Genomic DNA, 25,247 nt, shown 5'->3' with positions numbered 1-25,247 from the left:
CCCACTTCAATTGGCTTTACAATTACAATAAACTTTGCCCCTTGGATATGGGTTGAAGCCTGCAAATTCTTTTGAGACACCTCTGGATCCCCAACCTTTTGGGCTCCCTTCCCTACATCAACAATTCCAGAGTGGAATAGCATACTTATTCCAATACAATTTTTGTTAACTTGTTACTCACCAATGAAAATTATAATTCTACTTAGACTGTAGACTAGAACACCTGAGGATTGATCAGTTTAGAAGATAGCTAAGCCCCAGTTAGAAGTTACCTATTTCCTTGGCCCAGTAGTTATTTACATTTTTAAATGTATTTTCCCCACAACTATTTCTCTAGGCCAAATAGAAAAATCTGCCATTGTTTTCAGAGGAAATCATACTTTTCTGATGCGATTTCACTAGTATACCAAAGGGCCGTTCAGGCAGTTATGAGCTTTTCTTGATGGGTCAAGATGACAATATCTAGTTCAAAATACAACGTTCAATGGCCATTCTCTTTGGCAAAAGGTAGATTTATTTAGGGCAAGAGGTTACAAACAAAATAAAAGTACACAGTAGACACCAGGAATGGTAAATATGAAATAGAGTTGGGAGAACATATAGTTAGACTAACCAGAGTTAGCCAGAGCAAGGAGAAAAGATGCCATTAAAGGGAAGGCACTATGAGGAGGGAGGGAGAGTAACCTCATAGTGGACTTAGTCCTGAAAATGATTTAGGAAGATCTTCATTTTAGAGAAAGTATAACCTTGGGGATTTCTCAGGTGCAAAGGCATTAAAGAGGGAGAGTCAGAGAGCTAGGTGGAGTATACCTGGCAGTCTAGGTCCCAGACCCATCTAAAGATAATGCCAATCAAAATAGTCTAGGAAAGCTAACTTCCTTTTTATATACAATTATGGTTGATAGAATTTACATTATGATTGTCTTAACTTATGGTAATAAGACAGTCTGGGAAAACTAAGTTCTCATTAAAGTAGTCTCAAAGGTTGTTGTAAATGTCTTTAAAGATGCTAACTAGATTGGAGATGGGATGGATGAATTAACAATAGACTCTGACTTCATGTTATTCTATATGAACAGGATTTGGGCTTCTTCCTAACAGGGGAAGAGAGTAAGTCACATCACTCTGTTGTGCATATCAAAATGAAAATTTCCCAGACCACAGTCCTAGCTGAGTTAGGGCAAGTGAATTTTTTTAATCTCTTATCTTATCGGTATGGTCCTTGCTGTGTAACCAAGGATGGCACATTGGTCTGATTCGGCATGGCATTTCTTATGCAGAAAAAAGGGAAGAGTACCATTAATAAATTGTCACAAAGTTTAGGAACTTAGGTAGGTATCGAATTTTTTGGAATTTTTTTTCTTGTTTCTTGCAAAAATTTCCCTTTGATCTGGGGATTTCTAAATTTGGCAATAATATTCCTGTGTGTTTTCTACAAAGGATCTTGTTGAGGTGGTGATCAGTGGATTTTTCCTGTTTCTACTTTCTCCTCCTATTGCATCACTCTGGGACAATTTTCTTGGATCATTTCCTGCATTATTGTGTCAAAGTTCTTTTTTTGGTCACCACTTTGAGGCAGTCCAATTATGCTTATGTTGTCTTTTCTTGATCTGTTCTCCAGCTTTGCCATTTTTCTTATAAGATGTTTCCCATTCTGTTTTATTTTCTCATTTTTTATAATCTGTTTTGTCCTTTCTTGATCCGTCATAGCTTCACTGGCTTCCCCTTGCCTGATTCTAATTTTCAAAAGAATTATTTTTATCTTTGAGACTCTTTCTCCTTTTCTAGTTGGTTGATTTTTAAATTTGATTCTTAAATTCTTTTTTGAGTTCTCTAAATTCTCTCTAGGCAGGGAGCCATTTCACATTACTCTTTGGGGTAGAAGCTTTTTTTTACTTCACTGTCCTCCTCTAAAGATGAACCCCAGTTTTTCCACTATCCATAGTAAATTTCTTTGGTGAGGTTCCTTCTTTAATGGTTCTTTTTTTTTTTAATACAAGGTATTAGTGTAAACACTTCTAATTGTGGTGGGGGGTGAGGCCTCAAGCTTCCCTTCAGCTCTCTCCTCTAACTAGGAACCCCAAACCAAGAGCTCCATCCTCTTGCAAGTGCCTACAATCAGCAGCATCCCTGTCCCCTCTGCTTCTGTACTTGCCAGGAGCTCCTTCTTGCCCAGGACTGAGTCTCAGCTGCACAGCTAGGCTTGGATTCAAACCTGGACTCTTCACACTGTCTAGGGAGGTGAAAGAAATACTTGGTGTTTCTGGGAAGCTAGCCAGGAGGTGTTTGAATTTCACATGAATTAATCCTGGCCTGGGGATCTTTCTTCAGATCTTGTTGGGTTGTGCCAGAAGGACCCCTATTCTGCCCCAAATCTTCTTGATTTTCCACCAGTCTATGTTTGCCCTGAATTGAAAATTTGTTCTATTTGTGGGGAAAATCTAGAGAACTTGAAATACCAACCTACTTCACCATCTTCCCAGAATGCTCCCCCCAATTTTTTTTATTTTAGTTAGGAACTTTCTGTTAGCACAGGAGCCAGAAAATTGTAATTTGTTGATTAATCCCTTTTATTCCACTATCAAACATGTTCAATTGATCAACAAACATTTATGAAGCATTATGTGCCAGATGATGAGGTTGAGGAGAGTAGTTGATACCAAATGTTCAGTCTCATCATTTGGTGCTTAAATCCGACTCCTTGTCATAAGGTAAGAAATGCAAACTCCAATATCTTTTTCTTTTCTTTTGTCTTACTCTTCAACTAAGCTGGGGTGTAACTGAGAACCCAGCAATATCTCAGCGGTACACTCATTCTCATGTTGCCCACTGGGTGGTGAGTGATGGACCTAAAATATGGATTTGCCTCCCAAATAGGTCACATCCTTTTCTTAGGATAATTGCATGTAAAACACATATCCCCACTTCTCTCCAAGATACTGGGTTAGTGGGCGAGGCTGATTGAGGGTAGGATTTTGGTTTTGAGTTTTCTATGGGTGTTTGTGCTCCCCAGCATTGCAAAGGGGAACAAATGTAACATCTGACCATCTAGGATTTAAAACACATGCTTTCTGCATTGTGTTTCTGTGTCTGAGTTTTTTGTGACTATCTGCTTTCTGGGGGAAGGTAGAAAAAGAGAACCCTAAAATTTTTTAAAATAGGCCATTGGGGAGACCCGAACCACTGCCATTTTGCCCCCAGCCACCATCTGGAAAATCACAAGCCTGTATCACCATCTCATGTCTCCAGCAGTCTGTGCCACCTTAAAAATTTTGAGGCTCTAGAACAGGGGTCCTCAAACTTTTCAAATTGGGGGCCAGTTCACTGTCCCTCAGACTGTTGGAGGGCCGGACTATAGTAAAAACAAAAACTTTGTTTTGTGGGCCTTTAAATAAAGAAACTTCATAGCCCTGGGTGAGGGGAATAAACATCCTCAGCTGCTGCATCTGGCCCGCGGCCATAGTTTGAGGACCCCTGAAAGCTTCAAAGTGAAGGTTTATGCTTTTGAAAAAACTGGCATTCAAAATTTTTTCCTAAAGATGCAGCTTTAAATTTGTATACGTTTAAATTGGAAATATGGTTCTAAATTGTATGAGACTAGAATCATGATTAACTGGTATGTGCTAAAACTTTGAACTTGTTTATCTGTGTGTTCATTAATCTTTAATATTGAGGTATTGCTACTAGAAGTTTAAATCTATATTTGATTTTAAGCCCCAAACTAGGCCTTAAAACAAAACAAAGTTCTCCGGTAACTTACTCAACCTAAAGAGGTCACATGTTTGTATCTCCTCTAATTGGATGAAATATACTTAATGTGTTATGTTGCTTTCTAAATTATATATTGTGCAATTTGTAAAAATTGTATGTGCTATGTTTTAAAATTCTGTCAGCCCTGTTGGACATGTGCTATAAATTTTGTGAAGTTTCACCCCAAATTATTAGGTAGCTACCTATGATCTGAATTTTAACGTTGTCTTCTTTTGAAATTGTTAACTGTTGAATTTATTAAATCTTATAAAAAGTTTGAAGGGATTTTCAAAAGCAATTGATGAGATTAACAGTTTTGTTACAGAGAAGGAAAGAGAGAGGTTTTCTCTCTCCATGCTCCATTCTTTCCCTGACTGCAAAAATGTGTGAATGGGATGTAGCCTTTCCCCTCACTAGACTTGAAGCCCCAGACTTAGTCCCTTCCCATCTTGCGAACTGGGCAGTACTGGCAATGTGAGGGAACTCCAAACAAAACCACTGTCAAGGTCATTAGTCCTAGAAAAAGAGCTTGGTATGAGAGAGAGAGAATCCCTCGAAAACATGAAACCAAGCCTCTGAACAGAGTCTGATAGAATGAAACTACTTACCAACTCTAGATTGTAAAAACTTCAAGAAAGGTCAGTCTCACCGGGGTGAGAAGGGTGTTCAGCTCAGCTCAGATAGTCTCTGGGAAAGCCGGTGAGAGAGTCTTAATTATGCCAAATCAGCAATTGAGACTCAGTCCTGGCTCAGTAGAGGAACAGATCAATGGGGCAGCCTCCAGTTTCAGCTCAGAAGGCAAACTCTGGGAAACTAGGCTGTTTCCTGAAAAGAGCCGATAAAGCTGGTGAATTAGGAAAGACAGCTTTTTGAGCTCTACTTGAGAACTGATCTTTCTAACACTGTTTTCCCCATCGGGTTCCTCTGTATAGGACTATTCTTCATCTAATAATTCTTGAGTCTGGCAATAGGGTGAGATTATTATGATGTGTGTGGTCAATGCTTGTGATTCATATCTGAATCAAATAGCTAAGGATCCTTCATCTTGTTATCATGGCCCTGCTTTTTTTGTCTTCTAGAATATGTTTATATTCAAAGCAAGTGGCCCTATGCTTCCTTTCTTTCCTCAAAGCAAGTGGCTCGATGCCTTTCTTTCCTGGTGATGGAATTATTTTATTCCAAGTCGCCTCTAAAAATCTAAGGAAAAATGATAGTCTAGGAAAACAGTGAGGTATCCTTGAGCACCTCTGTCCAACACTATCATCTGAAACAGGGCTACGTGGTGACGCATTGGCAACAGGAAAGACCCGGTCCAGGACAAGATCTGTGCTGCTTTGCATATTTCCTAGGTAAACATTTGAAAAACCTCATCCTTACCTGGAAAGATACTAGGTGGGATTTATTTCAGACTTACTGTATGTAAGGAATCTTTCTTCATGCTCATGCTAGGGTCCTAGCCCAATGCCAGGAGTAAATGGCTTTTCAGGCTTAACACTTGGGAGAGATAAAGTCCATGTTCAAGTTGGCTTTATTAAGATAAAAGGCAGGAAATCTGGGCTTTCACATCTCAGTTTAGGCATGGTAGACAATGCTCTGCTATGTCTGCAAAGCTGACAATGGCATATATGTCAAGCTGGCAGGGCCCTCAGAGGTCAGCTGATCCAACCCTCTTGTTTTACAGAGGAAGAAACTGAGGAGAAGTGATTTATCCAATGTTTAGAACTGGGAGGGACCTCAGGGGCCAGCTTGTCCAAGCCTCTTATTTTACCAAGGAGGGAACCGAGTTTGAGAAGTTAGGTGATTTGGCCAAAGTCCTAAGTGTCAGAGGTAGGATATGAAGTCAAGTCCTCTGAGTCCAGAACCGCTGCCTGGATATTTGTCAAGCAAGTCCTAGTTTATAATCTGTGTTTAGAGGTCAAGTGAGAAGCCCATGCCTGTTGTTTATTAACATCAAGTTGGAGAGAAGATAACCATAAACTGCCCACGGGAGCAGTTGGGGCTCTTTGCTATTTAAAGAACGCATCAGGATTTGTGAGTTTCTTAGCGTAGGTAGGTACATCATGAGTGCATGCAGGAGGTGAGGTAGCCCTTGTTGCTATAGTAGATGATCTTTGGGGATTGCTATGAGAGAAAAACAAACAACCCATTACTGAGTGCCAAACCGCCAACACACTTGGCTAGGGTAGCCTTTGGTCCAGTTAACTCCAGGTGGCGCTGCAATGGATAGAGTGCTGGGTCTGGAGTCAGAAAGACCTGAGTTCAATATGTCCTCAGATACTTCCTAGCTGTGTGACCCAGAGTAAATCACCTCAACCTGTTGACCTCAGTTTCCTCATCTGTAAATGAGTTGGAGAAGGAAATGGCATACTCCTCTAGTATGAGGACATAGAGAGTATGATACAACTGGAAATGTCTGAAGATCAGCAATAAAAATAGGACCCACTAGCTGCTGTACTCTGCTTGCATAGACTTTGAGAATCCAGAGACCCTGCCACGTCACATCAAACCATCAGAGGAGACTATTAATGAAAGCTCACCTTAGAAAACTTAAATACTCAGTGGATGGACTACTCAGATATTTTTATGTGAGAACTAACATTTGTTCATTCCTTTTACCTAACTATTGCAATAACTTAAAAAGAGGTGAAATATATGTTTTAAAATGTAATTAAAGGAAAGAAAAAGCATTTATTAAGCTCCTATTGTGTGCCAGGCACTTCTCATCACTTTATAAATATCATCTCATTTGATCCTCACAACAACCCTGGGAGTTGATCTTCATTTTCCAGATGAGGAAACTGAGGCAGACAGGGCTTCCATGACTTATTCAGACATACTTAGTAAGTATCTGAGGGCAAATCTGAACTCAGTTCTTCCTGACTCCAGGCCCTGTGTTCTCCGCATTGTGGTGCCACCTAGTGGCTATAAGCCTCTATTCCTTTTTTGTTCTAGGAATCGGTTCTTGGGCCTGATCCTAATTTTAGGCTTCCATTTGTATATTATGTAGAGAGGGGAGTGATTAGGAGCAAATGTTTTTGCTTATAGATGGCCCCAGTTTTTTCAGGTGACATTGTCATCACTGAACTCTATTTCAGGAACTCTACATTCAGGTGGTACAGTGGATAGCACAGAGTTCAAATGTGACTTCAAACACTTACTAGTTGTGTAACTCTAGGCAATTCACTTAATCTCTGTTTGCCTTAGTTTCTTCATCTATAGAATGGGGATTAATAATAGCACTTACCTCCCAGGGTTATTGTGAGGGTTAAATATGATAATATTTGGAAAGTGCTTTGCAAACTTTAAAGTGCTCTAAAAATCCTAGTAGTAGTAGTTGTTGTCGTCGTCATCATCATCATCATCATCCTAAGCATGTTAACTCACTGGTATTGGAGCATTTGCCTATCATATAACAGCACCTTCCTCACAGGATTTCAAGGATCAAATGCGATAATATGTAAAGTGCTTAGCACAGTGCCTGGTCCTGGCTATTTTAATACTTACTCCCTTCCCTATATGACTTCTTTTATATGACAATTGGTAACTTTCTCATTTGATCTGATAAAAATCAACTCTATTAAAAACTCACTTTTAGACAAAGACTGACCTAAAGCATTATATCTACCCCTACAGCCACAGGGTCTTTTTTCCCAAGTATTTTAAAATTTTAATAGTATTTTATTTTTCCAAATACATGCAAAGATAGTTTTCAACATTCACCTTTGCAAATTCTTGTGTTCCAAATTTTTTTCCCTTTCCTCCCCCTTCACACACCCCCAAGACAGCAAGAAATCCAAGTTAATTATGTGCAATTCTTCTAAATATATTAACGCATTTATCATGCTGTGCAAGAAAGATCAGATCAAAAGGGGAAAAAAAACATGAGAAAGCAAAAAAAAAAAACAAACAAAAAAAAACAAGCAAACAAACAACTACAACAAAAAAGGTGAAAATACTATGCTTTGATCCACGTTCAGTTTTCATAATTCTCGCTCTGGATGGAGATGGCTCTTTCCATCACAAGTCTGTTGGAATTGCTTTGAATCACCTCATGGCTGAGAAGAGCCAAGTCCATCACAGGACTTGTTATCATACAATTTTGTTGCTGTGTACAATGTTCTCTTGGTTCTGCTCACTTCACTCAGCATCAGTTCATGTAAATCTTTCCAGGCATTTCTGAAATTAGCTTGCTCATCATTTCTTATAGAACAATAATATTCCCTTATCTTCATATACCATAACTTATTCAGCCATTCCCTAACTGATGTATCTGCTCAGTTTCCAGTTTTTTTTTCCACTACAAAAATGGCTGCTACAAACATTTTTGCACATGTGGGTTTTTTTCCCTCTGGGAATTGTTTGATGCTGGAATCACATTGGAAGAGATTCACTGGTAACCTCAAAATATTAAAAGACCCAGAAGAAGCTCTCTGATGGATTGAGTAGATTTAGAGAACGATCTAAACAAGATTTGTCTAGGATGAGACATCAGGGAAGAGCTTCAGAGAGCATCCACCCACACTGATCGGTTATGATAACAAAATATAAAAATAGAAGCACATAATATGGTGGAAGGAGAACTGGTTTGGGCATTGGAAAATCTGGATACTAATCCCCATTTGACCTTGAGCAACTATTGGTGACCTCAAACAAGTTGCTCAAACTCTTAAAACCTCCATTTTGTTTTTTTAATTCTATAAAATGAGGATTTTGAATCAAGTAATCTCTTGAGACATTTCTGATGCGCTAATTCCTTGTTACCCCTGGACTTCTAGTATGATAGGATTTAGCACTCTTAGACTGTGGGCCCCCAAGCCAGCTTTGGACTCTGCCCTGTCCTTTGGTTGGTTGGTCTCGGTTGTTGTCCTTCATTCTCAAAGAGGACTAAAATGATATCACTGTGTCAGAATTGAGTTACAGTGTGTCCAATACAAGCTTGGAATGCTCTGCCACAGGTTGGACACAAATAGTCCCTGTGAACATTTGGGATGGCTTCTCTAACTTTACGCATCTCGAGTTTCTCCCCAGTTGTCTGATCCTTTTCAACAAAGATCATGTATTTGTCTCTGTTTGCTTTGTGATTCTCTCAGCATATTGACCCTGTCTGGATTTACACCAGAATCTTGACTGTCTCCTTTCTTCCTTTCTCTGACTGGGATTGATGACTTAGTATCCCCTCGATTCCCAGTGGTGATGAGATTAGTGACAATAAGAGAGTTGTTAAAATCCCCTTTTGGTTGGCCTGCAGGTTCAGAGTGAAAGAATTCACTTATCCCAAAATATTAATGGCAAAAATGAAAGTTTATTGTTGGATAGAAAGCAGTTTGCTAAGAGACTGACTTCCATAGTGGCAAAGTCCTGTTAGGGAAATGGAGTCTGGCACTGAGAAGAGAATGACTTCTCAGCAGGCAGGGGCCTTGGGCCTCTGCAAGGAATAAGTCCAGAAACTGCCCTTTAAAAGGAGTCTTGAGGCTTCAGGACTCAGGTTCCCAGGGTTTCCAGCCCAGATCTCCTATTGGAATTAACAACACTTCAAAGGGATGCTTTTTGACCAGGATTTCTAATTGAATCAAAGGCTCTGGCATCCCTGAAAGATAACTTATCTGGGGAGATATGTCTTCCCCAGGAGGGCTGACACTCCAAAAGGGATCACAGATTAAAAGGGAATATACAGTGTCAGAGTGATAATCTTAAAGGGAACACAGATTCAGTAAAGGGAACAGTTTCCCTCCCCCTTCAGGATCATTTCTGATAGGCTTCAGTCCTATAGGCAGTGACCCAGCTCCATCACTTGTCTCATCTCCACAGCTTCACTTGGCCTCTTTTCCCTTTAGCCATGGAGAAGAGCCATAGTTAGAACCTGCAGCGCTTCATGCTTTAGACCTGTGGCCAGCACAGGATCCCAGGGTTAATTCAGACTCAGGGTCAAACACTGCAGTCAGACTTAGTGTATTCTTCCTTTTGCGGATTAACTATTCAGAAAGTTAAGATGAAAAGCTTGGAAATTTCCCCCTGATACTTCAGCCTGTTCTCCTTGGTTCACCCAGCCTCCCATTAAAAAGAAGTTATTCAGTTTGCATCTTAATGCAAAGAGAGTAACTTTAATCCCTTAAATTGGTTGGTCAATCCTATTAAGCTATTTGTGGTTTATGGGCCTGGTCAGATCCCTGGTACAATCAGATAGGGCTCATTTGGCAGCTCTCTCTACTTTCCATATATTAAGGGTAAGTCTCTAATAGCCTGCCTCATTATATTTCAAGAGGTGGTTTTTTGTTAAGATCTTCTATTAAGGAAAGAACTACCTTGTATGATAACAATGTGGCCCCATCAGAGTTAATTTGCTTCCTCCTCCACTTTCCTTGTTCCCCCCCCACAAAAAACACCCTAAAACTACATTTTCTTCTTGTAACTTTAATTGCCTCATATGGGAGAGACTCTTTTAATTTCAGTTACACCAGAGAAGAGATTTAGTTAGCTGTAAACTCTTGGTTTTCAGTCATTTTTCTCTTTTTTAATTTGTGTCTACAGTTATCTTATTTTTTTAATGATAACTTTTTATTTTTCAAAATACATGCAAGGATAGTTTTCAACATTCATTCTTGCAAAACTCTGTGTTCCAAATCTTTCTCCCTTCCTTCCCCTCCCCTCCCCTAGACAGCAAGCAATCCAATATGGATTAAGCATTGGGATTCTTCTAAACATATTTCCACATATATCATGCTGCACAAGAAAAATCCAATCAAAAGGGGGAGAATGAGAAAGGAAAAAAAGCAAGCAACAACAACCAAAAGGTGAAAATACTATTGTGATCCACATTCAGTTTCCACAGTCCTCTCTCTGGATGCAGATGATTCTCTCCATCACAAGTCTATTGGAATTAGTCTGAATTTAATCATTTTTCAATAGTATTACAGTTGGATTTTTGGTGTGAAATAAAATTTGAATGCCTCCTGTTTTTATATTATCTACATTTTCAAATGTATTCTTTCTTCTTTCCCTCCCAGAGAGCCATCTCTTGTAACCAGAAAGAAACAAGAAGGAAAAAATGTTCAGCAAAATTAATCAGCACTTTGAAAAAGTTTGATATTATATATAATATTCCATACTTATAGCCCTTTATCTCTGCTAAGGAAGGAGGGAAAGAAGGGACAGAGATGTTCTCATATCTCTTTTTTGGGGACAAACTTGGTCGTTGTAATTTCACAGATTCAGTTTTGATTATTGTTGCTGTCTTTTCCGTTCACGTGGTTGTAGTTACCGTGCATATTGTTTTGCTGGTCACTCTGTGATCTTCATATTTATCATTTCACATAATCACAACCATCTCCCGTCAATGAGCAAGGCAGCTAAGGTGCTGCTGCAGTGGATGGAACACCGGGCCTGGAGCCAGGAAAACTCATCTTTCTTAGTTCAAGTCTAGCCTCACACTTACTGGCTGTATGACTCTGGGCAAGTCACTTAACTCTATTTGTCTCAGTTTCCCCATTTATAAAATGAACTGAAGAAGGAAATGGCAAACCATTCCAATGACACAAATGGGTTCACAGAGAGTTAGGCATGACTGAAATGACTGGACAACAAATCATCGAGTACCTACTTTATTTCTAGTCGTTTGCCACCACAAAAAGTGCTGCTAACAAATATTTTGATGTGTACAAAGACTTTCATCTAACAGTGGACTCCCAGTCTAAAGTTTCTCAGCAAAGTCTCCCTTTCCCCCTAAGCTTTGGCTCAGTCCTAGAGAAGTAGTCCCACAATCTTTTATGGGCAGCGTCCAAATAAGTTTCTCATGTGGAAAGCTCTAAAACTCTCAAATTAAAAGAACATTATCATTTTCTCTTTCAGGTTAAAATTAAATTGCCAGGTACCAAGACTTCTGACGTCGCTCTGGATATCCATGAAAAAATTCTTGATCTTCGTACCCCCAAGCAGTAAGTTAAATCTGGCATTTAGAATAGCATATACCATCAATATGGTATAGACCAGTGGTTCTCAAAGTATGGTCTAGACAATCCTGGGGATCTCTGAAACCCTTTTAGAGCGTCTACAAATTCAAAAATAGTTTTTATTTCCAATATGGTAAATGTCTACAAATATAATCCAGATAAACAAAAACACTTTGGAGAGATCCTCAATCATTTTTAATAGGATAAAGATACTGAAAACAAAAGTTGGAGAACCACTGGTGTAGACAGTTGATATCTTTTTATTTAAAATATATAGTGTGATTTTGTTTTGGCACCTAAGGAAAGGCCATGTCTATACTATGCCAAGGCATCCTACTAGAAAGCAAACTTTTTAGTTATTTAGATATTTAGTTTACATAATGTCAGCATGTTTGGAAGAATTTAGATTTCTTTTTTTTTTAAACCTTATCATTTATTGCAATTAATTGGCCTGTCAGGACAAATGCTAAGTGAAGATACTTGAAAGTTATTAATCATTGTACGTGAATTCTTACAAATTCTCTACTGGACTAGTGTAGATGGAAAATCTGGTTTTAAAGTTTGTGTATATATATATATTAATGGTTACATTTTATTAGCATCAGCAAAGTCCAATTCTGTCAGCAACTGCTTGAAACAAAAATGTTAAGAATCACATTTTGCATGATACTTTTTAAACAATCATTTCCAGTGTATCCTTTTCCCCCATCTCCTATCTAGTGAACCTTCAATTGTAACAAAGATTAACAAAGAAAAAGAAAAAAGCAAATAGCAAAACTGATCATCAGCCTTATCGGTACATGCAGCCTTCTATTCCTTCACACCCTAGGACTTCATCTCTGCAGCATTCACCAAAACATTCACAGAATTAGAAACAAAGTAGATGCCATCAGTTGGCGAATGGCTAAGTTGTGGTCCATAGATATAATGGAATGATACCATATTGACAGAAATGTCAAATGTGAATAATTCAAGGAAGCCTGGGGAGGCTTAAATGAACTAATGCAGAATTAAGAAAGAAGAACTAGACAAGCATTATATACAATGACAATGATAGTTTAGACAGAAAGAACAACACAGTGAAAATGAGGGCTGTGGCATTATTATGATCAAGCTTAGACTCAAAGAAGAAATGTGAAAACGCTTCTCCATCCCTTCTTTGCATGGGAGGGACTCTGTGTATCTGTTGTCAGATGGGGTCTATATGTTGGTCAGCTTTGCTGAGTTGCTTTTTTTTTCTCTTTTTTAATTCTTTGTTATAAGGTAGGGTTACCTGGGTAGGGGAGCCAAGAGATGCAGAGATTTAAAAAGGAAGAGAATGTAAAAACAATAGAATCAATTAAAAAGAAGGCCGAAAGGGTAATGCTGGAGAAACTGAGGCAAGATAGAAATTAGAGAATATTTAATATTTTATTTAAAAAGGGAGAGATTTACTGGGACCAAATGGATCCATGTTTTGGTCCCAGGGCTGAATGAGACTATCGTCTCCAAGAATCCAGCAAACAATGCGAGTTCTCAATGACATATATACACATGGCTCAGACGCAGGGAGTAGACTGAGGCAGGGATGGAGTCAGGGTGCTGAGAGTGGGAACGGGACTCTGACAGGGTGGGGTGAGCCACTGGAGATGGGGATGACATTTTGTCTCTCCCCAAAGATGGTGAGAGACATCTTGATAAGACGATATTCTAATAGCTTGGGATGGGGAGAGACATTCTGATATTCTAAAATATAAGATCTTTTATCCTTATCAAATATTCTGATTAAGAGGGAGGGGTGGTTTTGCAGGATTGAGTAGAACTATTATAAACCGAGGTAGAACAATTAGGGAAACCGAGGCAGGACAATTTAGGGAGACTGAGTCAGGATAATTAGGGAAACTGAGTCAGGAAAATAAAAGAGAACTGTGGCGCCACAAAAGAAAAAGAAGAAAGGCTAAAGAAAATTCAAATGAGGTTTTCTAAAGCATGTCATGTACATTAGTGTCCTGGTGTAGTCAACTCTCCATTATCTGAACTTAAGATTCTCCACAATTCAAACATTGCTTTCAAAATGTTCACTGATCTGAACACCTATTCTGTTTCATTGCTTTCAGCAGGGAATTCTTTGAAACCTAAATCAACCATCACAGTCTCAGATTGGTGACGTGAATCTCTGCTTGTGTCTAAGTACATTGTTGTGTATTTGACCATAATCAGGAAAAACCCAGTGATCCAAGCTGAGGAGCTACACCACGGTCGCTCTTCATTAATGCAAATAATTGAGAGCTTCCTGTAGTTTGACACACCTCTGAAACAGCAAGCCAAAACTCAGAGGCTATTTCCAGTTTGTCTGAAGTTTAAGTTCCTATAAGGGCTCTAGAAAATGCACATGTGTTTATCATCTGGATATAGAAACCAATCACTTCCCTAATCTACTAAGTACATGAAATTAAAACTACATAATATGAAATCTGGCCATAGCAAGATTGATCTATGGCACTAGGATCGCTAAACCTGAACTATGCAACTCTCTAAATTTTGTGTACAGTTTTTGATTTTCATCTTTGAATATCATTGCTAATATTCACATCGTTTCAGTAGAGAAAATGTTAAATATTTGACCTTAGATTACTGAAACAGAAACTCTTTTAAAACGTTTAATATTTTATTTTTCTCTAATTACATGTAAAAACAATTTTAATATCCTTTTCAAATTTTGAGTTCCAAATTCTCTCCCTCTCATTGAAAAGGCGAGCAATTTGACAGAGGGTATACATGTGTAGTCATACAAAACACAATTCCATGTAAGTCATGTTGTGAAAGAAAAAAACGACCGAAAAACCCCAAGGAAGATTTAAAAAGTAAAGAAAAAGTGTGCTTCAATCTGCATTCAGACTCCACCAATTCTTTCTCTGGAGATGGACAACACCTTATCATATGTCCTTTAGAACCGTCTTGGATCATTGTATTGCTGAGAATAGCTAAGTTATTCACAGTTGTTCTTCATATTATTATATGAATAATATACATGTATATAATATAATAGTATAAATGTAGTATTCCTGCATACAACTGAACAGAAACTTTTAAAGAACAATGCGTTAGCTCTTCAAGGATTCATAGTTTCCTGGGGACAGGGGGTTGGAGTGCTTCCACCATCACAGACTTGCGGTCCTTCTGTAACGTGGTACATCATCTTCCAGAGTATCCCCTGTGGTTGACTGAGTGAGGAATCCATCCAAACATGTGGAGACCATCAGTCACATTGTCCATCATTGTTCCATACTTAAGGACAAAGTGAATGATGAATCTTAACCTAAAGACAACGTCCAAGTCCATAGTACAGGAATCCTTTCAAATGTGATTCTATGGTGAAGTGAGCATTTGCTTTCCTTCCTTCTGTTCATATTTTATTGAGTGACTGCTCTGTGTAGAAAAACAAAGATGGTTAAGAGATATTCTCTGCCCCATGTTGGTAGTACTTGAGCTTCATCTTGGAGGAAGAGAAGATTTTACTTGCTAAATATTTAATAGAATTTTGTCGCACTTAAATATTAATTTTAGTTTGGTCATCACCCAGTAAAAAACAACAAGCAAATGTACTTCTCTCCTAAAAGTCTAAATTGGTTGAAATTACCAAAGCAGAAAGAGTAGTTAAGCTCTCTCACTCTAACAGGGGCTGTCCATTGGAGTGGGTCTCTCTAGACAAAGAAATCCATGTTATCATCGACATTAGTACTTCAACTAATTTTTTTACAGTGGATATGTACTGATTTTGATTGAAGAGAATAATTTACTCCACTTTTGAGTTTTAGGTTTTTTTCTTAAAACATTATTTATAGGAGAAAAGCTAAAGAAAACCCCACTTTTAATAGAACCTATATTATGAGCAACAGATTTGAAAAGGTGCATGTGTACATATCTGCTCACTGATTTATTTTGATGCCCTTTTATATGAATCACAGCAACATAATTTTACAGATCACGCAAGTGTTTTTGTTTTTTTCTGGGGCAAAAGCATTTGCTGCCTGTAGAGGGAGTTCTTTCTCCTACACTGTAACTTTTCAAGTAGCTAAAGCCTCACAGAAAAGGTCACCTTTAGAAACTTGAGATGTCCAATCAATATTTCTAATGAGAAAGAGCTCCTGCACTTAGGTCTGCATAGATGATTGAAGAGGGAATTGATTTGCAAGTGTTTTGTTTTTATAAAGTAATACTCAATTCAAGCACTCAACTTAATACTTTTTTTTTAAATAGCATTTTCTTTTAGGGATTGGAAATCTTGTAGCCTCTAGAAAAAAAAAATCATCAGTCCATGTTGTTTTTATCAGAGAAAACTGAGCCATAAGTGCTGCAAACATTTATTTTTCTTTAGAGTCTTCTATTTGCCAGGCCTATGCATAATTCAGACACACAGCACTATGACAGAATGATGGCTGTCTCATCACCCACATTGCAGCTAAAGTGCTCCATGCTGGACAACTCGGCCATTAACTGCAAACAAATCCAGAAATCTATCAGGGAGATTTTTTTTTTTGATCAATGTTGAGTCAGAAGAGCCAGCAGCAAGAAAATAGAAACACTTTCATTAGTCTGGTATTGTAATTAAGCCAAAACCGAGTCTCAGTTGTTAGCTCTCTGGTGAGGACTCGGGCCGCAGTGACACGGAACCTTTCAGACGTTCAACTTTGATCCAACGGGCCTGGTCAGCCCAGGCCGACGAGTTGACTCATTCCATTTCTATGCTATTATGAGGACTAATGGGGCAAACCAGTTTATTCTTGTACATATTAAGCACTTGGGATGTACAGGACCCTAACTTTAACTTCGAAAAATGTATATGTCGTATCCCCAGACCTGTACACATATATAAAATGCAAGGTAGTGAGTTGGGAGAAAGGGGAGATTCAAGATCAGATATTCCCTTGAGGAGAAAGGGAGTCCTCTTGTAGCTGGATGCTCTTTCACAAGAGATGGTCCCTGGGATTCATCTTGAAGAAAGATAAGGTTTCTGAAACAAAGATGAGGAGGGAGTGCCTTCTAGGCATGGGGGATTCAGAGAAGTGGGAGACAGCATATCAAGTGAGGGTCATGGTTCAAAATACAGAGTGGCTAGGGAGTAAGCCTGGAAAAGTAGGCTGGAAGCAGATTGTAGAAGGCCTTAAAAGCCAGCCTGAGGAATATACATTTAATCCTAGAGGCAGTAGGGAGCTACAACTGATTCTTGGGACAGCTAGAAGGCATTGCACTGTACAGAGCATGGAATCAGGAAGACTCATCTTCCCGAGTTCCCATCTGGCCTCAGATACTTCCTAGTTGTATGACTCCAGGCAAGTCCCTTCGGCCTGTTTGCCTCAGTTTCTCTATCTGAAAATGAACTGGAGAAGCAAATGGCAAACCGCTTCAGTATCTTTGCCAAGAAATCCCCAAATGGGGTCTTGAAGGATTGGACATGACTGAAATGACTCAACAACTTATTCTTGAATAGGGAAATGCTGCAGTCAGAACAATATCCTATGATATGTAGGAAGTACTGGAGAGAAAGGGGAGTGGAGGAGCGGTTGAGGCTTAGGAGACTTTTATAATAGTCAAGGAGAAAAATGATAAGGACCCCGCTTTGTCAGTAGAGGAAAATGAAAACAGAGATATTGTTGAGTCACTGGAGTTTGTCAGAAGCGGATTTGTCTGGGGAAAGGAAGAATCCATGAAACTGAGATCATACACTTAGAACTAGAAGAAACCTTGAAGGTCACACAGTCTAACCCTCTTCCCCCCAGTTTTACAGACTAACAAACTGAGGCCCAGAGGGGAGAAATGTCTTGTCTAAAGTCACACAAAAAGTGATAGAAGATGGGATTCAAAACCAGGCTTTCTGAGTCCAGAGCCGGCACTCTTCCCTCTATGGAAAGGTTGAGTTTGAGGTTTGGCTACAATAACCATATGATGCTGTACAGAAGGCAATTGAAAAATGTGGATTTCAAGGGAGGGAATATGGATTTTTGAAGTGCTTGTTATACCTGTGCTAAGCACGTTTTACAAAAACTATCTCATTTGATCCTCCCTACAACCTTGAGGTAAATGAGTGCTAATTTATAGTTGGGGAAATTGAGGCAAACAGAGGTTAAGTGACTTACTTGCTCAAGGTCACATAGCTAGTAAGTGTATGAGGCTGGATTTTAACTTATGTTAAAAGAGTCAAAAGACTCCAAACCCAGCACTCTATGCACTATGCCACTTATCTGCTTCTGGGGGATGTTGTTTTTTTTTAATTGAAGTTTTTTATTTTTCAAAAGATGTGCAGAGATAGTTTTCAGCATTCACCCTTACAAAACCTTGTGTTCCAAATTTTTCTCCCTCCCCCTCCCCTAGACAGCAAGCAATTCAATACAGGTTAAACATGTGCAATTTCTCTAAATACATTTCCACATTTGTCATGCTATGCAAGAAAAATCAAATCAAAAGGGAAAAATGAGAAAGAAAAAAAAAGCCAACAAATAACAACAGCAACAACAACAAAAGGGAAAATACTATGCTTTGATCCACATTCAGTCTCCATAATTCTCTCTCTGAATGCGGATGGCTCTTTCCATCCCAAGTCTATTAGAATCGGCCTGAATCACATTATTGAAAAGAGCCAAATCCATCACAGTTGATCATTGCATAATCTTGTTGTTGCTGTGTCCAATGTTCTCTTGGTCCTGCTCACTACATTCAGCATCAGTTCCTGTAAGTCTTTCCAGGTTTTTCTGAAATCTGCTCATCATTTCTTATAGAACAATATTCCATTTCATTCATATACCAGAACTTTTTCTACCATTCCCCAACTGATGGGGTTCCAGTTCCTTGCCGCTACAAAAAGGCCTGCTACGAACATTTTGTACATGTGGGTCCTTTTCCCTCTGGGGAATGTTTGTTACTGGAATCTCGAAGTCATCTGTGGAATAATAATGATAATTGAACCTATAGAGGAGATGACATTACAAAGAGAGCTTGTAGAGAAAAGAGTACATAACACAGAAGCTTGTTTGGGTTTTTTTGGGGGGAGGAAAGCATACTTAGAAAGTGGAGGATGGTGATGAACTGACAAGGGATATTGAGGACAGAGCTTTGAGATGAACTCACAGTTAAGGGACAGTGAAAGAGACCAAGAAAAAGTGTTCAGAGAGATAGGAGGAAAATCATGGGGAGGAGATAGAATTCAGAAGGAGGGAATGCTCCCAAAAAGTTAAGGGGAAAGACAACTGAGAAACAGATGTCAGATTTAGTAAGCAGAAGGTCTTGGATAACCTTTAAGTAAGCCCATTAAAGAGATGACTTGCATAGGAAGTTGATGGCAAAGGGCTAAGGGGGGATCAGTGGAGGCATTGGATGGAGCAGATGCCTCCTTTTAGGAATTTAGCTACCAAAGGGAGTAGATATATCTGCCATATTTTGTGGAAATGGCAGAGTCAAAGGAGGATTTTTAAAAACTGACTTTTAAATTATAATTTGTTTTTACATCCCCTAGATTTTCCTCCGTATCCTTCCTCCTTTCCCTTTCCAGAGAACCATCCCTTATAACAACACAAAAAGGAAGAAAGAAAGAAGAGAAACAAGGAAAGGAAGGAAGGAAGAAAGAAAAGAGAGAAAGAAGAGGAAAAAATTAGGAAAAGTAAAAAAAGATCTACATTGACATACAGTATCCCACACTGATGGAACCAACCTCTGCAGAGGCAGAGGGAAAACTGTCTTTACTTGTCTCTTCCTTGGGATAAAGTTTGGTCTTTCTATTTTCTTAACATTCAATTCAAAGGAATGCTTCTTGGAGAATATGAAAGCCATAAGGATGTTTGTAGCAAACAGGGAAGGAAGCAGTTGCTAGGAAAGGGATGAAGAGGAAAGAATTATTAAGTAAGTTCCTGAAAGGGAGATCAGATGAGATTGAGATTACTGGGGAAGGCTTTGGCCTTCACTAGGAAGGCCAAAGAGGAAGAGGTTGAATTAAGATATCCAGAAGATATTTCCAGATATATCTGAGGTATAGAGAAAGGGCAGGAAAGGATGAGGTAGTTACAGCTATTATTAGCCCCACTTTACAGAAACCAGGGCTCAGAGAGGTTGTCTTTCTGTGGTCCTCAGAGTAAAGAGCAGGTTTATGAAGGAGTGAATTGAAGGAGAGGTCCGAGGTCCAAGGATGGCAATCAGTTAGGCGAGTTTCAGAGTTGAAGATCTTGGAGGTAAAATCGCCTTTTAATCCATGCTGTACCTGCAACCTTAGGATGTGACTCCTACAAGTGGTTGGAGTGCAGTGGAAGTGGAGGTCTTGGCAGTTAATGAGGTTAACTGGGTGTTCAAATGGTCATCAGCATGAACGTAGAAGTGATTAAGGATAAGGAACGAGTTTGGGTGGAAAGGAAAGCCTAGAACTGAACTTGCTGAGGGAGGAGAAAGACACAAAGGGTGGTTGATGGTGGCTCCATGCATCTGGACAAGGTGAGCTAGCTGGAGGGCATGAACCTCAACAGAGGAAAATGGCACACAGAGGGTATGAAAGAGACCGTGGGCAGTAAGACATGATGGCTGTCTCCCCTGTCCTTCTTAGCGTGGCGATACCAGGGGAATAGCCAGCATTAAAGAAGGGTGATAACAAGCTTAACTTAATCGGACTGCTTGCTGTCTTGGGGAGTGGGGAGAGAAGGAGGGAGGGAGAAAAATTGGGAACATGAGGTTTTGCAAAGGTGAATGTTGAAAACTATCTTTGTATGTATTTGGAAAAACAAAGTACTATTAAAAAAAAAAAGAAAAGTGATAAGGTCGATTATGGGAGGAAGAGAACTAGCATGAATGGGTGTTTGTTAATAGACAGGGATTCCCGAGGATCCATCAGTGGGGTATAGTGGAGGCAGAGGACAGAGATTGATGTGATTTAGGACTAAGAGATAGCAGGGAAGAAGAGATTTGGTTTAATCAAAAGTTACAGTTGGGATGGTTCTGTCATGAAAACTGCAATCTTAGCCTGAGGATGTGTTACCCAAACTTCACGACAAATTATTCCTCAGTTAAGTGAAACCTCACACGTGAATCTTCACCTTACTCTGATCATTCATAGTTTCTTTTTCTCTGAATTTCTCTGAAGGAAATAACTTCTCATTTTTGTTTCAGTTTTAAGGAACCATTTCTAACACATTTATTCCTATATTTTAGTAAGCTGCTCCTGCATCTTCCCCATCCTGTGGACAGCAAGACTGGCAAAGCAAGTTTTATCACAGAAACGGAGACCCTTGAAGTCGTCTTGACCATGAAAAGAGAGTTTGATTTCATTAATTTTTTCTGAAATCATAATGGGGGTAAGATAAGACAGTGTCCAATAAGATTAGAAGTGTCATCAGAGTCCTAGGAAAACTCCTTGTATACTCAATGGTTCTGCTGGCGACAAGATCATCCATTTACTGGGGTGATCACTAAGGAACTGATTAGATGTCAACATGATCAATCTAGTATTTAGAGCAATGGAAATGTTTAGACCATAAAATTCATTTAGACAATGTTTTGCAGACTCAAACCAATGAAAGATGCAGTGACATAAGCCATTGCTCAAAAATTGGCCTTTAGGATGGCCCAAACAAAACCAAAATAAAGCGGCCTTATTTCTTTGCTATTTGGTTAAACTGTATAGATTTGGCTTATGATAAAGTAGTTGAAATGTTCTTACAGTTGGTATACAGGTTGTCCCAAAAGTTCTAGTGCAGATAAAGCTTAAAAATTTAAAACTGCACTCCAACTTTGGGGGCCATTCTGTTTCTAAGTGTTAGTGTTTTTATCGTACGAAGCTGTAATCTTTGAGTGATTTGGATCTGTTTGAAGTATTTATTATTAATTGCATTTAAAAACATTTTTAAAACTTTTTTTTCTAGGCAGCCTTATAATTATTACCAGTGCCTTTTTGGGGGGCGGCGGGGAGGAAATCTCTGTGTTAGATTGTGGTTTTCTGAAAAGCAGTTAGAGAAACAAGTGGCATTCTTACCAATTGTCTATGTCTCCCTCATTTCCGATCTTTCTTCATAATTAGTGATGTGTGTTAGTCTTTTGACCCCGTTCTTGTTAACTGTTCAAGTCTATCTCTAGATAAAAATGGATCCCCATCCATCAGATCCTTCATTAACAAGTTAGCAATAAAAGAAATCTCGTCTTCCAAAATGGGCACTTCTTCCATGTTTTTCTTCAATCTAGAGAGTAAATTGAGAAAACTGAAAGTGAACAATTGAGCAATGATCATCCTTTCCCCACAAGTGCCAGGGGAAATCAGGACTCCACAGATGTGTCCTGGAGATAGCTCGCCCCTTCAGCTGAGGGGCCAGCAAGGATCTAGGCTGTGATTAGGTCAAGTAGAGAACCAAGCGGGACTGGGACTGTGATCAATTGGCTGTGCTTAAGCAGGAAGAGCTCTCTGGAATTTAAAACTGAAATAAGCCTGGTAACTGTCTTCTGAGGAGACAAAAGAGAAGCAAAGATTAAGTGGCTAAGTAGAGCGGGAGTTATTTAAGTCCCTGAAGTGATTTGGATCAAAAGGGTAACCTACTCTACCTGCATTGTGGTTTTAGCATTTCTTTTTAATCTAGGCAATATTTTAAGAGTTTATTTGGATTATGCCCCAAAGTATAAGCTCTGGGTAAGCATTTCTCTCCTCCAAAGAATAGCAATGAATCAGTGGGAAATATACTACCCCACCCCCTATTTTATGTGCTGGTCCTAATTAGAAGGACTATCACTCAAGTAAGGTGAGCTGGATGACTGGGTACACTTTGTCCCTGGAAGAGAAGACAGCATTTCCAGGCCAAATTGCATTGGGCATTGCTTATATGGTTCTGTATTAATTATGTAATGAAATTGAGCTTCAAGAACAATGTAATTTAGTTCAGTGATTTATAGCCATCTAGAAATCATCCTACTTCACTGTCCTTGGGATCAGAAGTAGTCATTTTTGACAATTCAGAGGGCTTGCTATTTTTAAAGAGAAATATTCAGACTTTTAGAGTGATAGGGTTTATTAAGCAATTAATGGGAATTTTAAAGTCCCCTACTGTGTGCCAGGCACCATGCTAGGAGCAGTTCCTGGCTTCAGTGTTCTTTTGAGGGAGACAACATGATCATTTATCCTTGAGGAACTTCTTCAGGGCCTTGGGATAAAGTGCCACTCTATTTTCTACCAAGAGAAACTCAGAAAGTAATTTTTTTTATTATAGCTTTTTATTTACAAAACATATGCATGGGTAGTTTTTCAGCACTGACCCTTGCAAAACCTTCTGTTCCAACTTTCCCCTCCTTCCCTCCACCCCCTTCCCTAGATGGCAGGGAGTCCTATACATGTTAAACATGTTAAAGTATATGTTAAATCCAATATATGTATATATATTTATACAGTTCTCTTGCTGCTCAAGAAAGATTGGATCTAGAAAGAAGGTAAAAAAAAACCTGAGAAGGAAAACAAAAATACAAGCAAACAATAACCGAAGGAGTGGAAATGTTATGTTGTGGTCCACACTCATTTCCCATAGTCCTCTCTCTGGGTGTAGCCAGTTCTCTTCATTATTGAACAAATGGAACTGATTTGGTTCATCTCATTGTTGAAGAGAGTCACATCCATCAGAATTGATCATCATTTAATATTGTTGTTGCCGTGTATAATGATCTCCTGGTTCTGCTCATTTCACTCAGCATCAGTTCATGTAAGTCTCCCCAGGCCTTTCTGAAATCCTCCTGCTGGTCATTTCTTACAGAACAATAATATTCCCTAACATTCATATACCACAATTTATTCAGCCATTCCTCAAGCAATGGGTATCCACTCAGTTTCCATTTTCTGGCCACTACAAAAAGGGCTGCCACAAACATTTTTCAGCAAGTAATTTGAAGCAGGTTCAGGACTGGAGAATCCTGTCTCTACTGGGACCATGTAGAATTAACTACATTATATTAAATCACAAAATCCTTTCAATGCTGGGCCACCTTGGAACCAAAATTGGACCCCAGAGCCCCTAGGTGGTCACTTTAACCTGGCGGACCCATGCTGGCAAAACATCTCTGCAATATGCACATATAAGTGTACAAGCACAAAAAACAACTGTTGGTTCCTGGGAGTGGAGGGGTGGGAGGCCTGGGATATTTCCCATCCTCCCTCTTTACCATTAATGGGTTACTCTAAGCTCTAATTCTTGGAGAGCCTATCCCCTTAAAGAGGGGCATCAGATTCTTCTACTCTAACTCCCATCCCAGGGCCCTGGAGAAAATAATTTGGCACTTAAGTTTGGTTAATGTCTAGGATCTCCCCCAAAAGGTGACAGGAGAAAGCTACGTATTATATTATATATAATATAAATCAGGTATGGAACAGCTATTTGTCTCTTCCACAAAAAAGACTCTCAAGCATGTATTGACAACAAAAGCAAAATCCTTATACATAAAGCAGTGACTTAGAACCACTGTCATGTTCATTTGGAAGATTCATAGGATGATAGATCAAGATCTGATCATCAGGATCCAACCACCTCATCACACAGATGGAATCTGAGGCCTGGAAAATTAAATGATTTGCCCAAGGTCATACAACTATTAAATGTTACACTTTTGGGGTTTGCTGATTTGGCTTTTCACCTGTGATTCCACTCTGTACTGTCTTCTTCAAGCTCTGTGTCTTCTAGCAAGCCAGACCTATGTGCCTGCTGTGGGCCATCTTGTCCACAAAGAGCCTTTTCCTAAAGTATGGCCAACACCACCTAAGGAGTCTGGGAATTCTTGAAGTAATCACTCCTGAGAAGTCTAGTTCTAAGAATCATTGTTCTGATACTTATGCTCAGGTTAAAAAAAAAAACTCAAAAAAAAACTCAGGTTAAAAAAAAAAAACTCAAAGAGAAGAGACCTCTGGAGGCCCAACATCTTAACTCAGGCGTGTGTGTTTGGGGGCACACTAAATTATGGAAGTCACATAAAGAGAATATGACTTACAATATACTCTGAGAGAGGAAGGAAGAAACAGAGGTTTTTCTTTTAAAGTCTACTGAGTGAGCAGCTCTTCCTAATTCAATGGCCAATCCTCTTTCATACAGCTTTAATGAAGCTCTACCCCCAACCCTCTTGGACTCTATCCATCATAGGACCACCCAAGATTTTCCCAGAAGACCACCTCCTTCCATATTGAGTCCATGTGTCCCTGGACCTATCCCTACTCATGCTCCATGCGATGACTGCTGTCATGTAGGGATATGCAAAATAAGTACAGGTAATTTGGGGGTGGGGTGGGGAAGAGAGACATGTTCATAACTCTTAGAACTGGGAAAGCTAAAGATCTTAAAAACAGATCCTTTTTGTGACAGACCAAACTCCACTCATGCAAATCTAGAAAAGAGAACACATGGGAGCAATTTCCTTCTTGTCACTAATTTTTGGTGAACCTTTTCTACTCTATAGATCAGAGGTATCAAATACACAGCCTGCAGACCCCATGTGGCCCACTACACTCATGAGTGTGGCCAGAAGGAGATGTAAATGGAAGTGGGAAATATTTAACAAGATAAATAAAAATACAATAAAATG

General features: G+C 39.2%; 1 protein-coding gene across 1 annotated transcript in view; it reads left to right on the top strand.

The window, feature by feature from the left end:
• DNAAF6 (dynein axonemal assembly factor 6) overlaps window positions 1-21,854 on the top strand; it is a 69,745-nt gene extending 47,891 nt beyond the window's left edge. Inside the window, exons 6-7 of the mRNA XM_051967819.1 lie at window positions 11,596-11,681; window positions 20,862-21,854. Coding sequence (XP_051823779.1) covers window positions 11,596-11,681; window positions 20,862-20,991 — 216 coding nt within the window. The 3' untranslated portion in view covers window positions 20,992-21,854. The remainder of the gene's footprint in view (window positions 1-11,595; window positions 11,682-20,861) is intronic.
• Window positions 21,855-25,247: the final 3,393 nt, after the last annotated feature.

This window comes from Antechinus flavipes, chromosome X (genome assembly GCF_016432865.1).
Source record: "Antechinus flavipes isolate AdamAnt ecotype Samford, QLD, Australia chromosome X, AdamAnt_v2, whole genome shotgun sequence".
Classification (NCBI taxonomy): domain Eukaryota; kingdom Metazoa; phylum Chordata; class Mammalia; order Dasyuromorphia; family Dasyuridae; genus Antechinus; species Antechinus flavipes.
Note: the sequence above shows the minus strand (reverse complement) of the source record. Positions and strands in the feature narration are given on the sequence as shown.